The sequence below is a fragment of the Mytilus edulis genome, chromosome 12 (genome assembly GCF_963676685.1).
Source record: "Mytilus edulis chromosome 12, xbMytEdul2.2, whole genome shotgun sequence".
Classification (NCBI taxonomy): Eukaryota; Metazoa; Mollusca; class Bivalvia; order Mytilida; family Mytilidae; genus Mytilus; species Mytilus edulis.
In genome coordinates this window covers 46,252,754-46,275,379 of record NC_092355.1, presented here as the reverse complement: position 1 = coordinate 46,275,379, position 22,626 = coordinate 46,252,754, and the positions used below count along the sequence as shown (strand labels likewise).

Here is a 22,626-nt window from a genome sequence, read left to right as displayed (position 1 = left end):
TTTTTCTATATGTCTCCCGATTTTGACCTGATTCTTGATATGTGAGACCACCATCATGTTGTCCACATGTGTTATTGAAATTGCAGATCTTTCAATTTTTTGAGACGGGGCCGTTCGTGTCGCTTTGACAGATCTAGTTTATTTTTCGTCTGATAGTTAGCCATTATAGGATTAAACACATTTTTTTCTAGAGGTTATTGATGTGTAAACCGGGGCGATTAACTCACAAACTGATTAAAGTCTTCGGACTTTTATGTTAAGTTTGTGAGTAAGAGCAACATTCAAGTATGGACACCGGAATATCTAGTTCAATTAAAGACGCCATTTCGTTGGAAGTGAAAAATGCCGTTTCTAACCTTCAACAAGATATATTGAATAGCATTTCTACTATAATGGATTCCAGATTATCGTCTTTCCAATCCAACATAAGACAATCTCAACAGGACATTTCACAGTCTCAGATGTACAAAATCGAGCAGACCGTAACCGATAATTACTTATTCAAGAGAAAAGGCAATGAGAACCAGTTCAAACATGAATCCAGGGTACTTTCCAAGCTGAAAGAAGCAGACGTGAACTAAGAAGGGCCAGAATTGAGCGTCGATTCCGTACAAACAGCTAAAGCCAAGATAGTAGAAGGTATGGAATTAGTGAAAGAAAGACAAAAGCTTATAAAAATGACAGATTCCTCAGAACTGGAGTGGAAGGTTGTGAGTGAATATGTGAAAAATCCTATCGCCGACGATTCGGAAGATGAGTAGAAAATAATCAGGGCACAAAACAGAGCAGAAAGAAAACAGAAAGCAGAGAAATCCAAGAAAATTATCACAAGAAAAACACCATACACACGAGAGAAGGCAGAGAATACCATCTCTTCTTGGAAACCTGGCAGGTGCTTTAACTGTGGAGTAAGAGGCCATTTGAGGGACCATTGTCCGGATAAGAAGAAGATAAGTACTTTTAAAACTTTATTTAATTTGCCAATCTTGACTAACAGTATTTGTTCAAATTTAAATGATACTAAACAGAGTTCAATAGAAACTGATGGTCACATGACAGTTTATTGCAATGATGTGGTCAATAATAAGGTCAGTTTTAAATCACCGTTAAATGTCACGGTTGATCAGCCTTCAGGTATTTTCTCACCTGTTGGTCAGTTAAAATCTAAATTACCTGAATGGAAATCAATTACAAGCAATACATATATTTTGGATGTTATCGAAAACGGATACAAGATACCTTTCAAGACAGAACCAAAATCAGAATTGTTGAAGAATAACAGATCTTCACTTGATAATCCAAAATTTGTAAAAGATGAAATACGAAAATTAATAGAGAAAAAATGTATTTCAGAAGTAAAAGAAAGGCTTTTTGTTGTAAACCCTCTCACAGAGGCTTACAATAAGAACAACCCTAGGCTGGTTTTAGATTGTCGGCATTTGAACCCACATCTTTTTAAATTTAGATTTAAGTACGAAGATACAGAAAATGCACGAGACCTTTTTAAAAAGGGTGATTTTCTATTTAGCTATGATTTGAAATCGGCATATCACCATATTGAGATCACAGAAATATACAGGTCTTTTCTTGGTTTTGCATTTGTTTTTGACGGTATTGTGCGTTATTTTGTGTTTAATGTATTGCCATTTGGTATTGCAACAGCTGGGTATATATTTACCAAAGTGTTAAGAGAAGTTGTCAAAAACATGAGAGCAGAAGGTAAACGTGTCATTATGTTTTTAGATGACGGTCTCGGAGGAGACAATGATTTTGAAAATTGTATAAATAGTAGTTTTGAAGTTAAAAATACACTCGAGAGATTAGGATTTTTAATAGCTCATGAGAAATGTCATTGGTTACCTAGTCAGAGTATGGATTGGTTAGGTTACACATGGGATACCAAAATAGGTAGAGTTTTTATTAAGGAAGAAAGAATTGAGAAAGCCGAAAATAGTATTCGCAAATTATGCAGAGAAACTTCAAACGGTAGAGTGTTATTCAGTGCTAGATTTTTAGCAAGTATTTTGGGTCAAATAATTTCCATGATGATTGTTATTGGTGACAACGTGACATTGCACACCAGATACTTGTATGATTGTATCATGGGGCGAGCAAGTTGGGATGCTCCTGTAAAGATGAACCCAGATGCTCTCACAGATATTTTATTCTTGGATAGTTCGCTCAGAAAATTAAATGAGCAGAGTGTTGACATTTGCAGAGTTGATCATGATTTTGTGTCAGATTTTGACATTTTTTTGTGACGCCTCAGATGTAGGCTTCGGTGGTTATTTATCCACTCAGTGTAGCGTTGTTATTTGTGTTGACAACAGTGAAATGTCTGGTAATTGGACAAGTGATGAAAAGTTGGAAAGTTCAACATGGCGCGAATTAGAATGCGCAAGACGAGTATTATGCACTTATGAAAGTAAATTTAGCTTAGATAACAAGTCGGTTAAGCATTAATTCGGACAATGAAAACGTCCCCGCATATACTAAAGGTCGGCAGTAAGAAAAGCATACTACAAAACATAGCAGTAGATATTCACAATATTTGTTCAGCAAAGAAAATTACTTTAAATGATAAATGGCTACCAAGGGCCGAAAATCAATACGCAGACAAATTGAGCAGAAACACTGATAACGATGATTGGGGTATTAATGTAATGGCGAATTGTTTAATTATTTCAATGGTACATGGGGACCATATAGCATTGCCAGGTTCGCTACTCATTATAATACACAATGCACACGTTTCAACTCAAAACATTGGTGCCCAGGTTCAGAAGGCATAGACGCATACTCTCAAAATTCGGGTAACGACACAAACTGGTTAGTTCAACCACCATTTCTTGTTCCTATGGTTTAACAAAAAGTTCAGCATGACAAGGCTGCATGCACCTTAGTTATTCCTGAATGGAAATCGGCCCCTTTTTGGCCGCTGATTTACACATCAAAAGGTATAGCACATTATATACAAGACATAGAATATTTGTCTGGAAAAAGGGTGATAGTAAAAGGAGCAGGCAAAAACGGAGTATTCATAAAATTGACAATGAAATTTAGAATTCTAGCTTTGAGAATAGATTTTTAATAATACAATTGTTATTTGCAGGTGTGAACCTTAGACAAAACGTTGAAGCTGCTTTAGTAGAGAGTGGCGTTTCAGAGAACTGTAACATTTACAACTTAGCTAGAAAGATGACTACATTCCTTGTTGATTCGAGAAGTGAGAATACCTGTAAAAAGAACTATTCAAGTTTTAATAGATGGAAGAAATTCGCTATCGAAAACAGTTTAAATGAATTGCCTGCCGAGCCTGTTCATATAGCACTTTACATTACAAAATTGATAGATGAACAATGTTCTCCAAGTGTTGTAAATTCAGCTGTATATTCAATCAAATGGGCCCATGATCTTAACGGTTTTAATGATCCGACAGAAAATTCATTTGTAAAATACCTTTTAGAATCCGCCAAAAGACGTAATGGTAGGCCTGTAAACAAAAAGGATCCAGTTAACAATGACATGTTGATTGATTTATGCTCTATGTACACAGATAGTTCAGATTTACTTATAGTTAGGGATCTCACTATGATTTTGTTGTCTTATTCAGGTTTGCTTAGGTTCGATGAGATTAGTAAATTAAGATGCAAAGATGTTAGTATTTTCGAAGATCATTTAAAACTTTTCATTTTTCATAGCAAAACGGACCAATACAGACAAGGGAATGAAATTCTTGTTTCTAAAGGACCTAAAGGTATCACTATCGCTTGTCCAGTTAACATGTATTTACGATATTTGTTTTTAGCTGGTTTAGACGCACAATATGAACAATTCATATTTAAACTATTTTTAGATCCAAAGGCGTAGCCAAACTTATATATAAGAATAAACCTATTAGCTACAATGCTAAACATTGTAAAGAGATTTAAGCTGGTAGCCCCAAGTTTAAATCTTGGTCTTCATTCTTTACGATCATGTGGTGCAACTGCAGCTGCTAAGTATAATGTAAATGAAAGATGCATAAAGCGACATGCATGGGAGGTGGAAGACAGATTTTGTAAAATGGTTATATCGAAGATACTTTGGAAAAGAGAATTTCAGTCTCACAAAAATTGGGTCTTTGATATATTTTTACTACACTCCAACCCTTTCTTTGGTATTTCTATGCTTGCTGGGCTATCGGCAATACTATATATATTGTATTCATTCATGCCTTATAATAGATATGAGCGTATAGGGTATACGTATAATTTCTCACGTTTCGTAGTATAGGGAGAAATTATTGTATATACGGTACTAGCGTACTAGTTTTATAAGTTTACGTCACTAGCGTACTAGTTTTATAAGTTTACGTCACTAGCGTACTAGTTTTATAAGTTTACGTCACTAGCGTACTAGTTTTATAAGTTTACGTCACTAGGTATAAGACACGTGACTTATTTTATAGCGGGAAATTTTCCCCCTGATATTATCACTTTCTAGCCCGCCGCAGACAGGGCAGCATTCAAGTTCCATTTATGTTATGAATATATTTTGATACATGCATTTATATATACTTTTAAAAACAATAAATACGTCCGAGTATGTCTCGTGAGATGACTTGTCGCATGGGGTCGGACCCAGGTTTCCAGTTTATCCCATTAATGGGTTTTGTTTGGTTGTTCCTGGCTGGCGAGGTCGTTGATGATCGAGTTATTTATGTATTTAATTACACGTTTACATACATGTCGGCTATATTTTAGCTTTCGTTGGTACAAGGTTTACTTTTTCTAGCTAAGTTGTACCTAACAGTATATTTTAAGGTTTTGTTATTAGGAGTAATTGTGTTTATTGCTTTTTTCATATGTTTATATATATATATAGATTTAAGATACATGTATGTAAATAAATTAATAAATTCCGTTGTCCACTATGCTTGCTGGGCTATCGGCAACACTATATATATTGTATTCATTCATGCCTTATAATAGATATGAGCGTATAGGGTATACCATAATATTCAATGACATCTATTACACACATTCATTAATTTACAAGATTAATTTGAGTTCCCTTAACACCAAATAATAAAATATTGATATATCTACTGAATGAATGAATGAATGAATGAATGAATGATTTTATTCTCATAAACTAGTACATAGCTACAGAGATAATAACAGTTCATATATAATACATATGTTTGTTTCGCATGTGTGAAAATAAATAACATTATAATTAAAAACCAATTGTTCAAAGAACAATTGAAGGCCTTTCCACAAGTTTATATCTATTTTGATATTAAAATATAAAAAATCAGTCTAAAATGTCAGGTCATATGGCTTTATGATGTATAGATATGAATTTAAAGCAAAGGTCAAAATCTAGAACGTCAAATTAACCTATGACCTTGACCTCAATTTCAAGGTCTCAAACTGAGGATTTCAAATCAAAAGACCCTAGTCTGTAATATGTATGGTTAATAAGTGATATCACTTTAAACATAATTTAAGATATGATAGGGGCTAAAACTCCCATTCATTGTTTACGCACCCTTTCAACTAAAATTATTTAGTTACCACATGTCGCAACTAACAATTTATACAAAATAATTTGTCGATATCTTATAAGGTTAATGAAAATGAGTGAAAATAAGACAAATTCAAAAATTAGAATATGACCTTGACCTTTGACCTTGACCTAATTTTCATTTTTTTGGACCAAGGACCTCAAATCAAAAGATCCTAGGTCTCTATCACTTAAGGACCTCAAATCAAAAGATCCTAGGTCTCTATCACTTATGGTGTTCCAGTTTAAAATACATTTCAAAATTTCAAATACAAAAAGGGAAATAACTCTCATATGGAGCATTCATATTGCTTCGGTCGAAATTGGACAAATCATGCGAAGGATATAACGAGCAATTTTATAAAATAAATTTGTCGTAATCTTTTACGGTTGCGAAGGAGTTGTGATCACAAGGAAAACAGTATTTGGGGAGATAACTCCTACAAAGAAAAGTATTCGGTTACGCAGGGTAAATTTCAAAAGCGCATAAACTGTTCAATATCATATACCAAATATCTAAGCGACAGATTGCGAAACAAATGTTTATTGCAAGAAAAAAATTTGGCGGAAGAAAAAAATAATAATCAGAAGAAAAACAATAGGTCTTTCCACAGAAAAGTGGAAAGACCTAATAATATTACAGTTCCTCTAACCAGGAGGACAGACTTTCAATGATATATATCGTATAAATCTACACAATTTTTCTAGTTCTACAACATTTTCAGATGAGAATACATTTTTAAATTTAATAATGTTTGCATTTTTGTTACAATAGTGTGGTAAATATTTTTCTCTTTCTATGTTAAAACAATTGCATGACATAATGTAGTGAAATTCATCGCCAATATCTTTAGAGCTACAGAGATTACAAGACCTTTCCGATCTCGGAATAGTTTGCCACCTTCCTGTCTCCACTGGCAAACGATGATTTCCGCATCTAATTTACACAAAGTATATAAAAAATTAAAAGGCAGAGTCGACAAATACTTTTCAAATTTAAATTCAGTCTTGAAAATTCTATAACATAAACCTTTTGAAGATTGGTGTAAATCTGCACACCACTCTTGTCGAAATTGCTCTTTAAGCTTTTGCTCAATACTTAATTTTATCCATTTTTTTGTTAAAATAATCTTGGCAATGCCATACATTTGACATGCCACATTCATCAAAAATTTTCTTAATACATAAAATCCATTTATTTCCAATACCATAATTGTTATAATTAATGTATAGTAATTTATATAGTATACAGGATAATTTATTTTCATTTGTATTATCAAGAAGGCGACACCAAAAATTTATCATTCGTAATTTTGCATATAAAGAAATGGGGTATCTCCCAAGTTCTCCATAAATCATAAAATTTGGAGTCGAATTTTTAAGTTTTAAAATGTGCTTACAGAATTTCTAATGAACTCGCTCAAGTATATCAAAATTTTCGTATCCCCAAATTTACAGCCCCGTATAGAAGAATGGGTACAACAGCTTTATCAAACATTTCTAGTTGGCATTCAATCGATAAGTGATTCAATCTGCTCTTCTTGATAACACTATACATAGCCTTAGTTGCTTGGTCTCGTAAATATTTTCTAGTTTCGAAAAAAAGATGCATTTCTAGAAAAAAATAACACCAAGGTATTTATAATGTTTAACTATCTCTATTTCTTCTTTTTCAATACAAAATTTCAATTTATTGGATATTCTTCCTCTTGTAAAACAATCACTTTGGTTTTGCTAACATTGATTCTTAATTTCCAATTATTACAATACTGTGAAAAATTATTTAAAAGTAACTGTAAATCTGAACTTGATTCAGCAAGTAAAATAGTATCATCAGCATATAATAATACAAACAGTTTTAGGTATATATTAAGTTCATTTTCCGTATCTAATGTTAAAGATTGTACACAAGTTATGTTAACATGTTCTAAATACTGCTGTAAATCGTTCAAATATAAAGAAAATAACAGAGGAGAAAGATTTTCCCCTTGTCTAACACCAATTTCACTAGCAAACATGTCAGATAAATTATTATTATGTACAAATAGTTATCAAAGGTACCAGGATTATAATTTAGTACGCCAGACGCGCGTTTCGTCTACATAAGACTCATCAGTGACGCTATCAAAATATTTATTAAGCCAAACAAGTAAAAAGTTGAAGAGCATTGAGGATCCAAAATTCCAAAAAGTTGTGCCAAATACGGCTAAGGTAATCTATGCCTGGGATAAGAAAATCTTTAGTTTTCGAAAAATTCAAAGTTTTGTTAACGTGATTTAACATCATCATACATATTTTTAACAACTCTAAGAAACTTTCCTTTTACATTATTCAAAAGGAGTTTATATAATAAAGAATTTCGGTGTACAAAATCAAACGCCTTTTCAAAATCTACAAAAGCGCAAAAAAGCTTTTTCTTTTTAACACTGAGAAGTTCAAAAAGTGCATATAAAGAAAAAATATGATCTGTTGTAGATTACCCATGTCGGAAGCCGGCTTGATTTTCCTTTAATATATTCAATTCATCAACGAAAACCCCCAACCTGTCGTAAAGAATAGATGTAAATATTTTCCCCAAGCACAACAATAAAGTTATCGGTCTATATTTTTTTGGATCTAATTTGCACCCCTTGTTCTTAAATATTGGTATCACATTACCAATAAGCCAGGCTTCCGGCAATATACCCGTATCAAAAATAAGATTAAACAATTTTGTGTATAAATCAATCATACTGTCTAGAGATGAAGCAATGTATTCATTAATGATTTGATCTACCCCAGGCGATTTATTATTCTTGAACGAATGAACTTTATTCTCACAAAACTACATGTCATAGTTACAGAGAAAATATATATTTACAATTACATATATGATTATATAAGAATGCACATGTGTGAACAAAACAAAACGTAACTTAACTTGGAGGACTGACTTTCACCTGTACTGTTTTTATAAACTTACATAATTTTTCTAAAATGATAATATTGTCTGAATTAAATAAACTATCAAATTTGTATGTATTTGGATTTTTACAGCAATATTCAGGTAAAAATTTCTTTCTCTTTAAATCTAAAGATTTACAAGTCATTATATAATGATATTCGTCACCGATTTCACTTGAATTGCATAGATGACAAAGTCTGTCGTTTCGTGACAAGCCTCGCCATCTTCCCGTCTCAATTGGTAAACGGTGACTACCGCATCTAAATTTGCAGTATACAAATAATAAATAATTAGGCAATATGTTGAGATAATTCTCTAATTTCAGATTATTTTTAAAAATTCTATAACATAGACATTTAGGTAAGGTTTCTATCTGTGACAAACATAATTGTGTATGGCAAGCCGTTCTCGTCAAAACTATGTTTAAACCATTTTTCGAAAAATTTACACACTGAGAATTACAACAAAGCACACTGAGATTTAAAAACTTCAAAACGCACACTGAGAATTGAAAATTACACACTGAGAATTGAAAATTACACACTGAGAATTAAAAATTACACACTAAGATTTCATAAAGACGCACTGAGATTACAAAAATGAAAAACGCACACTGAGAATTGAAAATTACACACTGAGAATTGAAAATTACACACTGAGATTTCAAAAAGACACACTGAGAATAAATAAACTGAAAACACACACTGAGAATTTGAAATTACACACTGAGAATTTAAAATTACACACTGAGATTTGTGCGCACTTTTTATGCGCACATATCTAATTAGCATACTTAATCTTAATCTATTACAAGCTTCAAACAACAAGGGGACATAACTCGTTAGTCCTTCGATTCGGTTCCAAATTATTAATAAAAAACCTTTAAAAATACAAGAACAAGAAAAATACCCACTTACTCTTATTACAAAATATAACCAAATGGTGAAAAACTTTATTGAAATTATAAGCAAAACATTGGAACAATCTGCAAAAGAATGCAGTGAAATTTTTACTCAAGTGTCTATTATAGCATATAAACGTAACAAAAATATAAAAGATTAACTAGCGAAATCAGGGAAACAGTTGGCAGACTTTTGAAAAGGGACACATGTTTAATTACTGGTAGTAATGATCTGAATTATAGGCAACAAACTTATGAATATGAGCGATGTTAAGTCTTGAAATTTATTACGAATGTTCTTTTTTGTTGGTTGAAGGAATCGCATTTCATTATAATGACAAGAGTTCTTGAGATCAAGATGTTAATCTGTTGAATTATTCATCTCATGAATATTCATTAGTAATTTGCATATTAATCTCAGTGTGTATTTTTGAAATCTCAGTGTGTAATTAACAATTCTCAGTGTGTGTTTTTCAATTTATTTCATCTCAGTGTGTCTTTTTAAAATCTCATTGTGTAATTTTGAATTCTCAGTGTATATTTTTGAAATCTCAGTGTGTAATTAACAATTCTCAGTGTGTGTTTTTCAATTTATTTCATCTCAGTGTGTCTTTTTAAAATCTCATTGTGTAATTTTGAATTCTCAGTGTGTGTTTTTTATTTTTTTAAATCTCAGTGTGTAATTTCGATTTCTCAATGTGTTATTTTAGGTTTTTAAATCTCAGTGTGTATTTTTTTTCGAAAAAAGAGTTTAAACATAGTTTTGACGAGAACGGCTTGCCATAATTGTGTGAACTGATCTTTAAGCTTTTGTTCCACACTTTTTGATACCCATTTGTCAGCAAAATGAAGGTTCCAAATATTAGACATTCCACAATTATTAAAAATATTTTTAATATAAATCAACCATTTACTTTCAAAACCATAGTTATTTAAATTTATAAGTAATAATTTATAAAGAACATGAGCAATTTTACACTCTTTAAAATACCGTTTATAATTCTGCCCCAAAAATTTATCATACGAACTTTGGCATAAAGAAATAATGGGAATCTGCCTAGTTCTGCATAAACTATACAGTCTGGGGTTGATTGCTTCAAATGTAAAATGAGTTTACAAAATTTTAGGTGTACTCGCTCTAACAAGTCAAAGTTTTTAAACCCCCAAATCTCTGATCCATATAACAAAATAGGTACAACAGCCTTATCAAAGAGATCTAGTTGACATTCAATAGATAAGTTATTAATTCTACTCTTCTTCAAGATAGAATACATAGCCTTTATTCCTTGATCTCGTAAGTATTTTCTAGTTTGTAAAAAAGAACCACTTTTAGAAAAAAATATTCCTAAATATTTATAATTTTTAACAATCTCAATTTCATTATCATTAATAAAAAATTTCAAATTTTGTGGAAGTCTGCCATTTTCAAAAACAAGAATTTTTGTTTTATCAACATTTACCTTAAGTTGCCATTTGTTACAATATATGGCAAAATTGTTTAACATATTTTGTAATTCAGTGCTACTATCCGCTAATAAAACAGTGTCATCAGCATATAACAATAAGAAAATCTTAAGATACACATCTAGTTCATTTTCTAGGTCTGCACTTATTGACTGTAAACCTTTTGTATCTAACTTGTAACATTATAAGTATTCAGCTTGCTTATAACAAAATCAACTTTATCTGTATCAATATTTTTTCTATATTCATTTATTTTTTCTATATTCATTTATTTTTTCCATTTTCCATTTTCCAATCATATTTTGCTGTACAGAATGGTTTTCAATTTCATTATTTTTAATCAATGATTGACAATCTATATGTAATGATAAAGGTGAGTGCACATCAGAAAAAAGTTTGGAAAACTCACCAATTTCAAAATTACTTACAAATTGTAAAAAATGTGAGGTACATATAATATAATCAATAACACTATTGTTTCTACTTGTAGGTTTTGCATTAACATCTTGACCTACTCTTCCATTTAGTATAAAAACTTTGTTAGATTTACAAAAGTCTAACAATTTTCTACCAAAGCCATTAACTACATTATCTGGAGAGTTTCTTTCTCTAGGTATATTCAAATTATCTAGTATATGTACATCAGTATAATCAAATTGATCAGTAAAATGTCGAACAATAAACTCATCGTCAGAATTTTCATCATAAAAATCGGACAAATTAACAGTGCGACTATTGAAGTCACCAAGTAGTACAATATATTTACTATTTTGAGAAAATCTTTGAAATTCAACATCAATCTCGTTAAAAGCTTCTTCTGATGTGTAATTTGTATTAACAGGTGGTATGTAAACAATGCCAAATACAATATTTTCATCAACAGAAAACCATTACACAAATTTGCATTCGGTATCAAAAGTTTTAATACATTTATCCAAGCACTTCCGGTAGCCTAGAGCAATACCACCAGACCTATGGCTTGTAATTTTATGTCTATTTTTAAAACTAAAAATAAATTCGTCACAGTTTATAACATCACAATCATCTAATTTAGTTTCTGTAAAACAGACAATATCATAGGTGTTCAGCAGTGATTTAAATTCAGGGTATAGTAATCGATTTTTTATACCAAAAACATTTAAGGATAATAGTTTAATACAATTGCTAGAGGGTTTATCTACAGAAACACTATTATAATTTGATTGAAAGTCACAAGTGTCAAATAATTCGTCTGATATAACGGTTTTGTGTTCTATTCCTCCAAGGTTATGCGGTGAACTGCGCCTTTGTCGTCGCCCGGGGTCGTTTAACTTTTTTGGTCGGGCTCCTTGTTTGTTGTACTGTCGTCGAGGTACATCATCATCTTTCTTGGATGGGCAATATTCAACTCCGTCGATGAATAGGCGGTCCCGTTTGAAAAATGCCCTTTTCCGTTGTCTACGGGCTTCTTTAATAGTTATCCCACAAGGACGCGGTGTGTCAGTGTAAGATCATCCCGATGGCCGGAGGCCAGAGGGTGATCTAACACTGACACACCAAGTCCGAATGGGATAACTATTTTACATCCTAGCTGTTTTAGATTAGACGGAAAACCATTTACAATTCATAAAATCTAGTGTAGAATACCACACAACCATTATAATATACTTTATATATTTCTACAAATTATATGATCTATACCCTTAATGACCCTCAAACACGATGAGTAGATATCAAATAATGTAAACTCGCCCCGCTTGCCAATCGGCCCACACTATATCGCCACTTTATAAAAAAATCGCCCCATTCTTGTTTACCGACTCGCCCCACTTTTGAAAAAGTGTAAAATCAAATTGAACAATCAGTCTGAAAACTCACTTATTCATGTAATTAACGAAAAAGGTTTGACAACTCGCCCCACTTATAAAAAGATCTTGCTTCCTTTAAGTATGTCAAATTACTAGTAATTCGTATCCAGTCGTCCTGGTGTAGTGGTATGTGTCGTGGCTTGATATGCTAAAGTTCGAATCCCAGCATATACACTGGATTTTTTCTACGTGAATTTTGATAGATAGTCTTTTCCGTATAATTGATTATAAGTTTTATAGTGGATTTGACATTCCCGCCAAAATGTTACAGAACAAAGGAGAGCATGCATAACAAATTAACTCAAACTGGGGTGATCTGGTTGGGATGATCCGGCTCAGATCACCCCTGTTAGAACAAAGGAGCTGGGATGTAATGAAAGTGTGGCCAAAGTTCTTTGCGCTTATCGTTAACTTCTTTAGGAAATTGCTCACTGATACCGAAGTGAGTGTCCCTCAATTCCTTTGCTGCTTTTCTTACGATTTCTCTTTCTTTAAAATTTCGAAATCTGCAAACTATTGGCTTTGTCATGAATTTCACTGATCCATCGGGGTACCGTTCGACATATTCCTTACCAAAACGGTGGGCGCGGTCGTATTCAGCTATTCGACATAATTTTAATTGTTCAGTCATAAATTTCTCGAGAACTTTTTCAGTGGTCTCTGACTCTTCAAACTTATCATGCATCGGTATTCCGGAAAAAAATATTTTTTTCTCGCATTGATCTCGTCTGTAAGTCAATGTGTCTTGTATACAGTTTATCGAGATCTTTTTGTAAGCGAAATATAGCATCGTTCGCAGAATCAGCATCTTCTCGAATTCCCGCACATACACCTTTGACATCTGACACTTCCTTTTTTGCATCTTCAAATTTTTCATTTATGAAATTCATACCCTGCTCAACATCATCAACTCTTTCTACAGTTTTGAATAAATTTTGGACTGCTCTGTCAAATGTAGAAATCTTGTTTGAAAGTTCATCAAGTGTTGACATTTTGTCAAATATCATATTTACCTTTTGAGAAAGATCGTTTAGTTTACAATTTGTGTCTAAATAAGGATTCACCATTGGCTGCATAACAGAGTTTATATTCTGTGGAGTACTGGTGTAAAAACCAACGGCCGGAGAATTTGGAGACTGTTGTGTAAAATTTGGATTCTGAACTGGTTGCGTCATTGAGTAAGGTTGAAATTGTCTATTTTGAGTAACTGGGGTATCGTAGACGGGAACATTAAAAGTTGCCATATTTACAGTATTGGTCGAGTCTTGATTTGTTTTGTTTTTGTTTACATTTCTCTTAGTTTTGTTTACGTTTGACGAGGACTTTTGAGTATTAGTCACTGCCTTTTTGTTTGGTTTCTCACCACTCACATTCTGTGTACTTGATTTTTTCCTTTTCCTAACCTTCTTTTCTCCTTTTTTTGAATTCATAAAGAATAACTAATGTTCCTTTTGTAAAATGTCACATTCTATCACTATAAGTTCACTTGAAAACACTTCATATTCCACTAGTAAGTTATTCTTTGTAGGAGAGAAAAACAAACACGACATTTTTTTTCACACATGTATGCGTAACCCTACTAATTACTGACGTCAACAAAATTGTATTGTACGTAGACTATGATACATTATACACTATTTGTTAATAGGTTTAGTATTATCTAAAGGAAAATGATATATAATGTGTGATATTTATGAATAAAGAAATTGCGTATAGTTATTGTGAAATATATAGGCGATGCTTTATGGCATGGTATTGGTTGCAAAAATTCGACATTTTTCATTTAAATGCAATATTTTATATTTAATTGGTACATTTCTTCATTTAAATGCAATATTTTTTCATTTGAATGGGATATTTTTTCATTTAGATGCAATATTTTTTATTTCAATGGTATAATTTTTCATTTAAATGGTATAATTTTTCTTTCAAATGGTATAATTTTTCATTCAAAAGGTGTAATTTTCATTCAAATGCAATATTTTTTATTCAATTAGTATAAAAAATCATTTGCATGCAATATTTTTTATTCAATTGGTATAATAGTTTTTTTATTTATATGCAATAATTGCATTATGGGAAATTCTTTGACGACTTAAGGTCAAATTTGCAACAACGTTTGTGATTGGTCGATAATTGTTTGGATTTCTCCCCTTACGTCCCTTTATATTCCATATAAGGTAGTAGGGAGGCGGTGCTTATTTCATACACGGTTAGTGGTGGTGTTACGTCCCTTTAGAAAAACAAAACAGTACTGAGAAAAAATCTTAAAGGTTTCGACAGACGAAGAAATTGATGATTAAGATTGAAATAAATTCATAAAACACATTTAAATCTAACAAGTTGTCATTGTTGGCATCTGTTTTTGTAGGATCAATGGAGTAGTTTCTAAATCATGTTAATGCTAATTGTATTGAAGACTTGCTCATTTTGATAGGTCACTGGTCTAAATTTTACACGTAAAGATAGTCGGTAAGATAAATTCGTTACATAGTGTGCTAGTGACGTAATACGGTATATATGGGGTCAGTAAATTCCGTATGGGGATTCGAGTTTCGCTAAAGGTAACATGCATAGTCGCATTTGTCATCCATTCTTATGATTATTCAGATTGAGTTATTTTTGGAGAAAAACGACAAAAAAGAAGTCCGGATATTGATTCCGTCATCAGACTGACTTTTAGTCATAGATAAGATTTCCGGTCTGAAACATGCACAAGTACAACCAATCGTATGATAGATAACAAAAATGAAATATAAATAAGCCAACCAGAGCGTTCTCCATATCATGGTGTTTAGATCGCAAGAACCACAACTATTATGTATACCTCCTTAGAGAGGACAATTATTTTTCGCGTTTATCTACATGTAAACTACGATTATACTACTTTAATATATAGAGACTCACTGTATTCTGTCTACTGCTTTCTTTAAAATGTTTACTATTTAAGGGGTCATGCCAATTGCATTATATATTAAAATAAGTAAAACATGTGGAAACAAGAATGTGTCCATAGTACACGGATGCCACATCGGCACAATATTTACTAAGTTTCAATTTGATTGGACTTCAACTTCATCAAAAACTACCTCGACCAAAAAAAACTTTAACCTGAAGCGGGACAGACGGACGGACGAACGGACGAACTCACCGATGCACAAACTAGAAAACATAATGCCCATAAATGGGGCATAAAAATTTATAGTTGACAGTGAAAGTACTGATTTTGCAAAAATGAAAGTAGGGTAGAGATTTGTGGGAGGCAGGACCTTTTTCGGGACGTCGGGATCGGGTGTTTTTAAGCTCGGGATTTGTGGATTGGTCCTTACGGGATCCGGGAATATATTTTTCGATTTCGGGATTTCGGGATATGAATATCTTTAAATTCTGCATCTCGGGATTTCATGGTTTTAAGTCCGTGATTTCGGGATCAGGACCCCTCCGACCACCCCTCAAATTAGCATTAGTCGGTCGTAGTCATTTATAATACAAGATTCATATCCTACCATTGGCATGTTAATAAGGCTCTCAAAAGAACAAAAGCACTGATGGATTGTCCAAGAAGCATATTTTATTACACTAATAATGATCTATTATATATAAGCAGTAACATTTATTTCATGTTTGAAGCGGTGCAAATTTTTAATTTAATTTGACTTTTACCAAAAGATGCATTGTAGCAAATGAGAAGAATAATTGTGGTCTGAGGCCAGAAACACGAAAATAATTGAATTTAACAGAAAGGAATTACATATCGGACTTTTGAAAAAGGGAGAAGGCTTTTATGAAATTCTCCATACATAATATCTAAATACAAAAAATCATTCTACAACAGTTCACAATCTGTATATGCCCGCGATTTCGCGGGTGTGTTCTAGTATAATATAAAAAAAGGCAACTATCCACCGGAGTTCAAATATGAAGTGGGTGTAAGCAATTATAGACAGTCGTAAGGCCTTAAACAATGACAAAAACCTGATACTGTAAAGTCGTATATAAAAGGCCCAACATGAAAATGTAAACAATTTAAACGAAAAAACTAGCAGTCTAATTTTACATGACAAAACAATTTACAAAATATCAAATATAAGTCGAGACATTGAACCAACGACAACCACTTAACTACAGGCTCCTGACCTTGGACAGGTAAATAAAGAATATGGCAGGGTTGATATAGAAACGAAGATGTGGTATGATTGCAAATGACACAACTCTCCACAAGAGACCAAATGACACAGAAATCAACACTGTACGGCCTTCGACAATAAGCTAAGCATGCATCGCATAGTCAGCTATAATAGGCCCCGAAATCACAAATGTAAAACATTTCATTTGAGAAAACTAACGGCCGAATTAATGTACAAAAAAATGAACGAACACAAATATGTATAACAAAGCAACAAACGGCAACCACTGAATTACAGGCTTCTGACTTGGGACAAGCACATACATACAGAATGTGGCGGGGTTAAACATGTTAGCGGGATCCTAAATTCTCCCCCTAATCTAGGAAAGCGGTGTAACAGTACAACATGTTTGTGAGCACTCAATCCATCCCGAATCTGGGACAGTGGTGTAACAGTACAGTAAAATAGCAACCTGTACAATCAGTTGCAATTAGATTAACTCAAAAGATAGAAATGATACACATACAAAAAAACTGATTTTAAGATAATAGAAAAAGCACTGACATAAGAGTATTTGCAATTACTAGAAATTAGCTCAAAGCTAATAACAACTAGAACTGAAATAAATCTTGTTCTTCAAGTTGAGTTATCAAACAGACACAACGCGCGGCAAAGGATTTAAAATGATAAAGAAAACAGTCTGAAAAACGTCTAGTTTACGTTGTATATAGATATAAGAAGATGTGGTATGAGTGCCGGTGAGACAAGTCTTCATCCAAGTCATAATTTGTAAATGTAAACCATTATAGATCAAAGTACGGTCTTCAACAAGGAGGCTCGAGCCTTGGCTCAAACCGAACAGAAAGCTATAAAGGACCCAAAAAAAAATACTAGTGTGAAACCCTTTTAAGTCTAATCTATTTTAAAAGAGGTATACTTGCATATATATCTATATACACTGGAAGTTTTTGAAAAGTGGCCGGCCGAACGTTGTGACCATCGACATTTTGCAATAGAAATACATGTTGGGATTCAAGATTTTTATAAAACAGCCAGTACAGGACTCGCATGAAAGCCAGATTTAGTTAGAGGGGCGATATTCTGATGCTTTTTTTTTTAATTATAGGTCTCCCATGTTTAGAAAGAAAGGGGAGAAATCCAAACAATTATCGACCAATCACAAACGTTGTTGCAAATTTGACCTTATGTCGTCAAAGAATTTCCCATAATGCAATTATTGCATATACCAGTAAATAAAAAACTATTATATCAATTGAATAAAAAACATTGCAAGCAAATGATTTTTTATACCAATTGAATAAAAAATATTGCATTTGAATGAAAATTACACCATTTGAATGAAAAATTATACCATTTGAATGAAAAATTATACCATTTGAATAAAAAATATTGCATTTAAATGAAAAAATATACCATTTAAATGAAAAATTATACCATTTAAATGAAAAATTATACCATTTAAATAAAAAAATATGGCATCTAAATGAAAAATTATACCATTCCAATGAAAAAATATTGCATTTAGATGAAGAAATATACCAATTAAATATAAAATATTGCATTTAAATGAAAATAATCGAATTTTTGCAACCAATACCATGCCATAATGCTTAGTCTCTAATTAGGTGAACTACCTTAACATTTGATAATAATGGGGCCACCTTTAGATCTCGCCAGACTACGGAAGCCGATAAGGGTCATTAAAAAAAATTATGTCGTAATAAGCGACATATTATGTGGAAATAACGACATCTTTTTCAAAGTTTTTGTCATAATAACGAAATAACGACATCGCTATATCATCTTTAACGACTACCTTAGCATTGCTACTTTGTGAGCATCGAAACACTATAATATGGGAAACAACATTTTCATCTTTATTTTAACAACCACTTATCAGAATTGATACAAACTTGATATACGTATGCAATATAAGGTCCTATTCAAGTGCTGTTACTTAGTTAAACATTGGTTAAAACACATGACCGCCAAGGGACTTTGACAAAAAAATCAATGTTCAAAATCTTCTCAAGATCGCTGAAATGACTAAGTTTAAACTTAGTAAAGATAAACAATGTGTACCAAGAATCCAGGTCCTTAAAAAGAGTTTTTACGTTTTGAGCTTATCCGAAGATAGAAATGGCCGCCAGTAAGGGCAAAGTTTGTATCAAAACCCTATCGTAAACATATTCATTTTTGAGAATAATAATCACTGAAGTTAATCAAACTTAATTAGTATTAAAGGTATTTACTCTCTGTATGTCTGCACATGATAGAACTTTATTTCATAATCAAGTCTAATGGGACCCAATGAAATGGTGAACGATTCAGGCTTCTTGAAGCCTCTTTTTATATTTGGCATGTAATTTGTAGATCACACCAAGCAGATGTGTTAGGTGCCCGAGGATTATGTGTGCTATCGCAATCGTTTGTCGTTCGTCGTCGTCTGTAGTTACCGTTAATTTTGTTTAAAGATTACAAAAATCACAAAATGTTGACAAAAATCCGCTATGTGGTCTCTTTGTATAGTATTGTGGAAATAATTGCATAAAGTTCACAATTGCATGTGATTTACGTGAGCGCGTAACTGCTTTTTTTATATCCTGTGGTATTCGTTGTTGTTCTGCAGTTTACATGTTTTACGACTATTACTTTACTGTAGTATATTACATGTTTGTGCGATTCTCTGTCGTGAAAGTTCTTGCGTGTGTTTGATCTGTATTTCTGTTACGTAGTGTTTTTTTTTAACCTTGTCATAAAGCGGGAGGTTTGGCTAGCCCTTAAACCAAGACCAACCCTCCATTTGTTCTTAAATGTCCTGTACTAATTCAGGAATATGACAGTTGTTATCAAATAGTTCGTTCTATGTATGTTAAGGGTTTATTTTTGTTCACTTTAGTGTTCCTGTTGGTCGTTTATTTTCCTCTTACAGTTGATATGTTTCCCTCGGTTTTAGTTTGTAACCCGGATGTGTTTTTTCGCAATCGATTAATGACCTTTGAACACCGGTATACTACTGTTACCTTTATTCAGTAACAGTGTCCATGCTGTTTGTTGCCGTTTAAAATCGACGGACTTCAAGGGATGACAATACATGTAGCTATCCCCCAAAATGTTTTACAGAACACAGCTTAGATATGGGTCAAACTGATCTTTCTGAAATTTTCGGTATAGGTCCATTTTGTCATGATGAACCTTCAACAGATTTGCGATAAATGTAACGATATACGAGACATTACGAAAAACTAATGTGTGACCATTATGTCCTATTTTTTCAAGTTAATTACAATGGCTGTGTTTTAAGGAGTCGAAAATTAAAGCACGCCTTTTGTGAAGGAAACATTTAAGAAGGAAAAATCAAACTTACTTTTAAAGAATTTTTGCACAGTAGTTTCAAAGGAGATTTTTACAAACCAATCAATCGTTTGTTTTTCTCTCTAGTTTTATGGTAATCTTCTTTATTCGTATAATAACGATAATCGGAATGACGGACTTCTTGTTTTTAGTACCCTTTTATAATTTACCATTTATTTTTTGCAGAGCGAATTATTTCATTAGACAAGAAAAATATCCACAAACAGATAGAAGAAATGTGTCCCCCAAATATCGACGTACGTGATTGTTACAATGGATTAATGAATTTGTGGATGCGATACATGTTATCACGGAATATTGTCTGATTATCACAGAACATTGTTTGATTATCACGGAACATTGTCTGATTATCACGGAACATTGTCTGATTATCTACAACAAAACTTTCAATGTATCCAAAAAAAGAAACTATCACAACAATTATCTTTTATTCAAATTGATAAATGATATGACATTTAATTTGTACTTTCTTCTGTTTTGTGACTTATATACTAGTAGTTTATCTTACAAACAATTTTTTTTTTTAAAACGAACTATACGATTATTTCTTCAATAAATAACAAAAGTACGTCCAAGAGGTATGTATTTCACAATCTATTCGTTCAGATTAGAGAACAGTTGATATAAAAATAAAAAGATGTGGTACCATTGCCAATGAGAAATCTTTCCCTATAAAAACAAATTGATACAGAAGTTAAAAACTATAGGTCACCGTACGGTCTTCAACAATGAGAAAAACCCATACCGCATATAAAAGTCCAAAAATGACATACGTTATACAATTCAAAAGTTAAAACTAACAAAAGATTTATGTACAAAACAATGAACGAAAAATAAATATATGATATACATCAACAAACGACAACAAATAGCCCTGACTTGGGACAGATATCTATGCAAATAAGCTAATTGCTGGAATATGTCTAATCTGGGACAGTGGGTTACCAATACAACATACTAATTAACTATAAAAAGCATTTGAAAACTATTAAAAAAAAGCATTTGAAAACTATAAAAATCATTTGAAAACTCGATACAAAAAAAAACATCTCACAAAAACACACAGCGGTACTGATCTGGGTTTACTCTCGTTTACATTTTGGTATTGTAGCCAATAACAACTACTTAAAAATTCTGCATCTTAGACTCAAATATCACAAAACTTACGCATCAAACATCCGATGGATTTAGTGTAAATACGTATTTAACAGTCAGAGAAAACATGATGTTGTGCAATGCTAGGATACACCTATGAATGGTAATATGTCTCATATTTTTTTCTTATCATAACCACATCTCAGCTTTAAGGTATATGAAATTTCGAAATTATGCATGTTTTTATATATATTTGCTAGTTTTTATTATACGCCCGTCGTCTTTTAGACGGGACGTATTATGGTATACCGCTGTCCGTCCGTCTGTCCGTCCGTCTGTCCGTCCGTCTGTCCGTCCGTCCGTCCGTCCGTCTGTCTGTCTGTCCGTCCGTCCGTCCGTCCGTCCGTCCGTCCGTCCGTCCGTCCGTCCGTCCGTCGTCCACACTTCGGACAATAACTCAAAAACACTTTCACCAATTTCCATGAAACTCAAGTGAATTGTTTATATCTATTGACGTAAGCTCCCTTTCGGTTTTTTTTAATTTCAGATTTTAAGTTTTGGATTTATGGGCCTTTTTTCATAAAAAAAAAAGGGGGGATTTTCAACACTTCGGACAATAACTCAAAAAGGCTTTCACCAATGCCCATGTAACTTTGGTGAATTGTTTATATTTATTGATGTAAGCTCCCTTTCAATTTTTATAAATTTCAGATTTTAAGTTTTGGATTTATGGGGCTTTATTTATAAAAAAAAAGGGGGGATTTTCAACACTTCGGACAATAACTCAAAAAGGCTTTCACCAATGTCCATGAAACTTTGGTGAATTGTTTATATCTATTGATGTAAGCTCCCTTTCAATTTTTATAAATTTCAGATTTTAAGTTTTGGATTTATGGGGTTTTATTCATAAAAAAAAGGGGGCTTTTCAACACTTCGGACAATAACTCAAAAAGGCTTTCACTAATGTCCATGAAACTTTGGTGAATTGGTTATATCTATTGATGTAAGATCCCTTTCAATTTTTATAAATTTCAGATTTTACATTTCCTTGTTATGAATTTTTATGCTTAAAAAAGGGGGGATTTTCCAATTTTGGGATAATAACTAACACTTTCACAAAATTTTATGCAACTTTGATAAATTGTTTATATCTATTGACATAAGCTCCCTTTCCATTTTTATAAATTTTAGATTTTACGTTTTCTTAAGTAATGAATTTTTATACTTAAAAAGGGGGGATTTTATGAAACTTTGGTGAATATATTAATGTAACATCCCTTTTGATTTGTATATATATTTCTA

General features: G+C 32.4%; 1 protein-coding gene and 1 long non-coding RNA gene across 2 annotated transcripts in view; both read left to right on the top strand.

Moving 5' to 3' along the window:
- The window catches only part of LOC139498600 (uncharacterized), a 28,925-nt gene extending 8,237 nt beyond the window's left edge, over nt 1-20,688 (top strand). The window contains exon 2 of the long non-coding RNA XR_011657971.1: nt 20,395-20,688. This is a non-coding gene — a long non-coding RNA (uncharacterized lncRNA). The remainder of the gene's footprint in view (nt 1-20,394) is intronic.
- On the top strand, nt 281-4,941 carry LOC139498598 (uncharacterized). Its single transcript, XM_071287059.1, has one exon. The coding sequence runs from the start codon at nt 1,053-1,055 to the stop codon at nt 2,259-2,261; it is 1,209 nt and encodes a 402-aa protein (XP_071143160.1). The 5' UTR covers nt 281-1,052; the 3' UTR covers nt 2,262-4,941.
- Nucleotides 20,689-22,626: the final 1,938 nt, after the last annotated feature.

Excerpts from the sequence above, each read along its gene's own strand:
- LOC139498598 (XM_071287059.1), top strand. The coding sequence starts at position 1,053 with ATGACAGTTTATTGCAATGATGTGGTCAATAATAAGGTCAGTTTTAAA.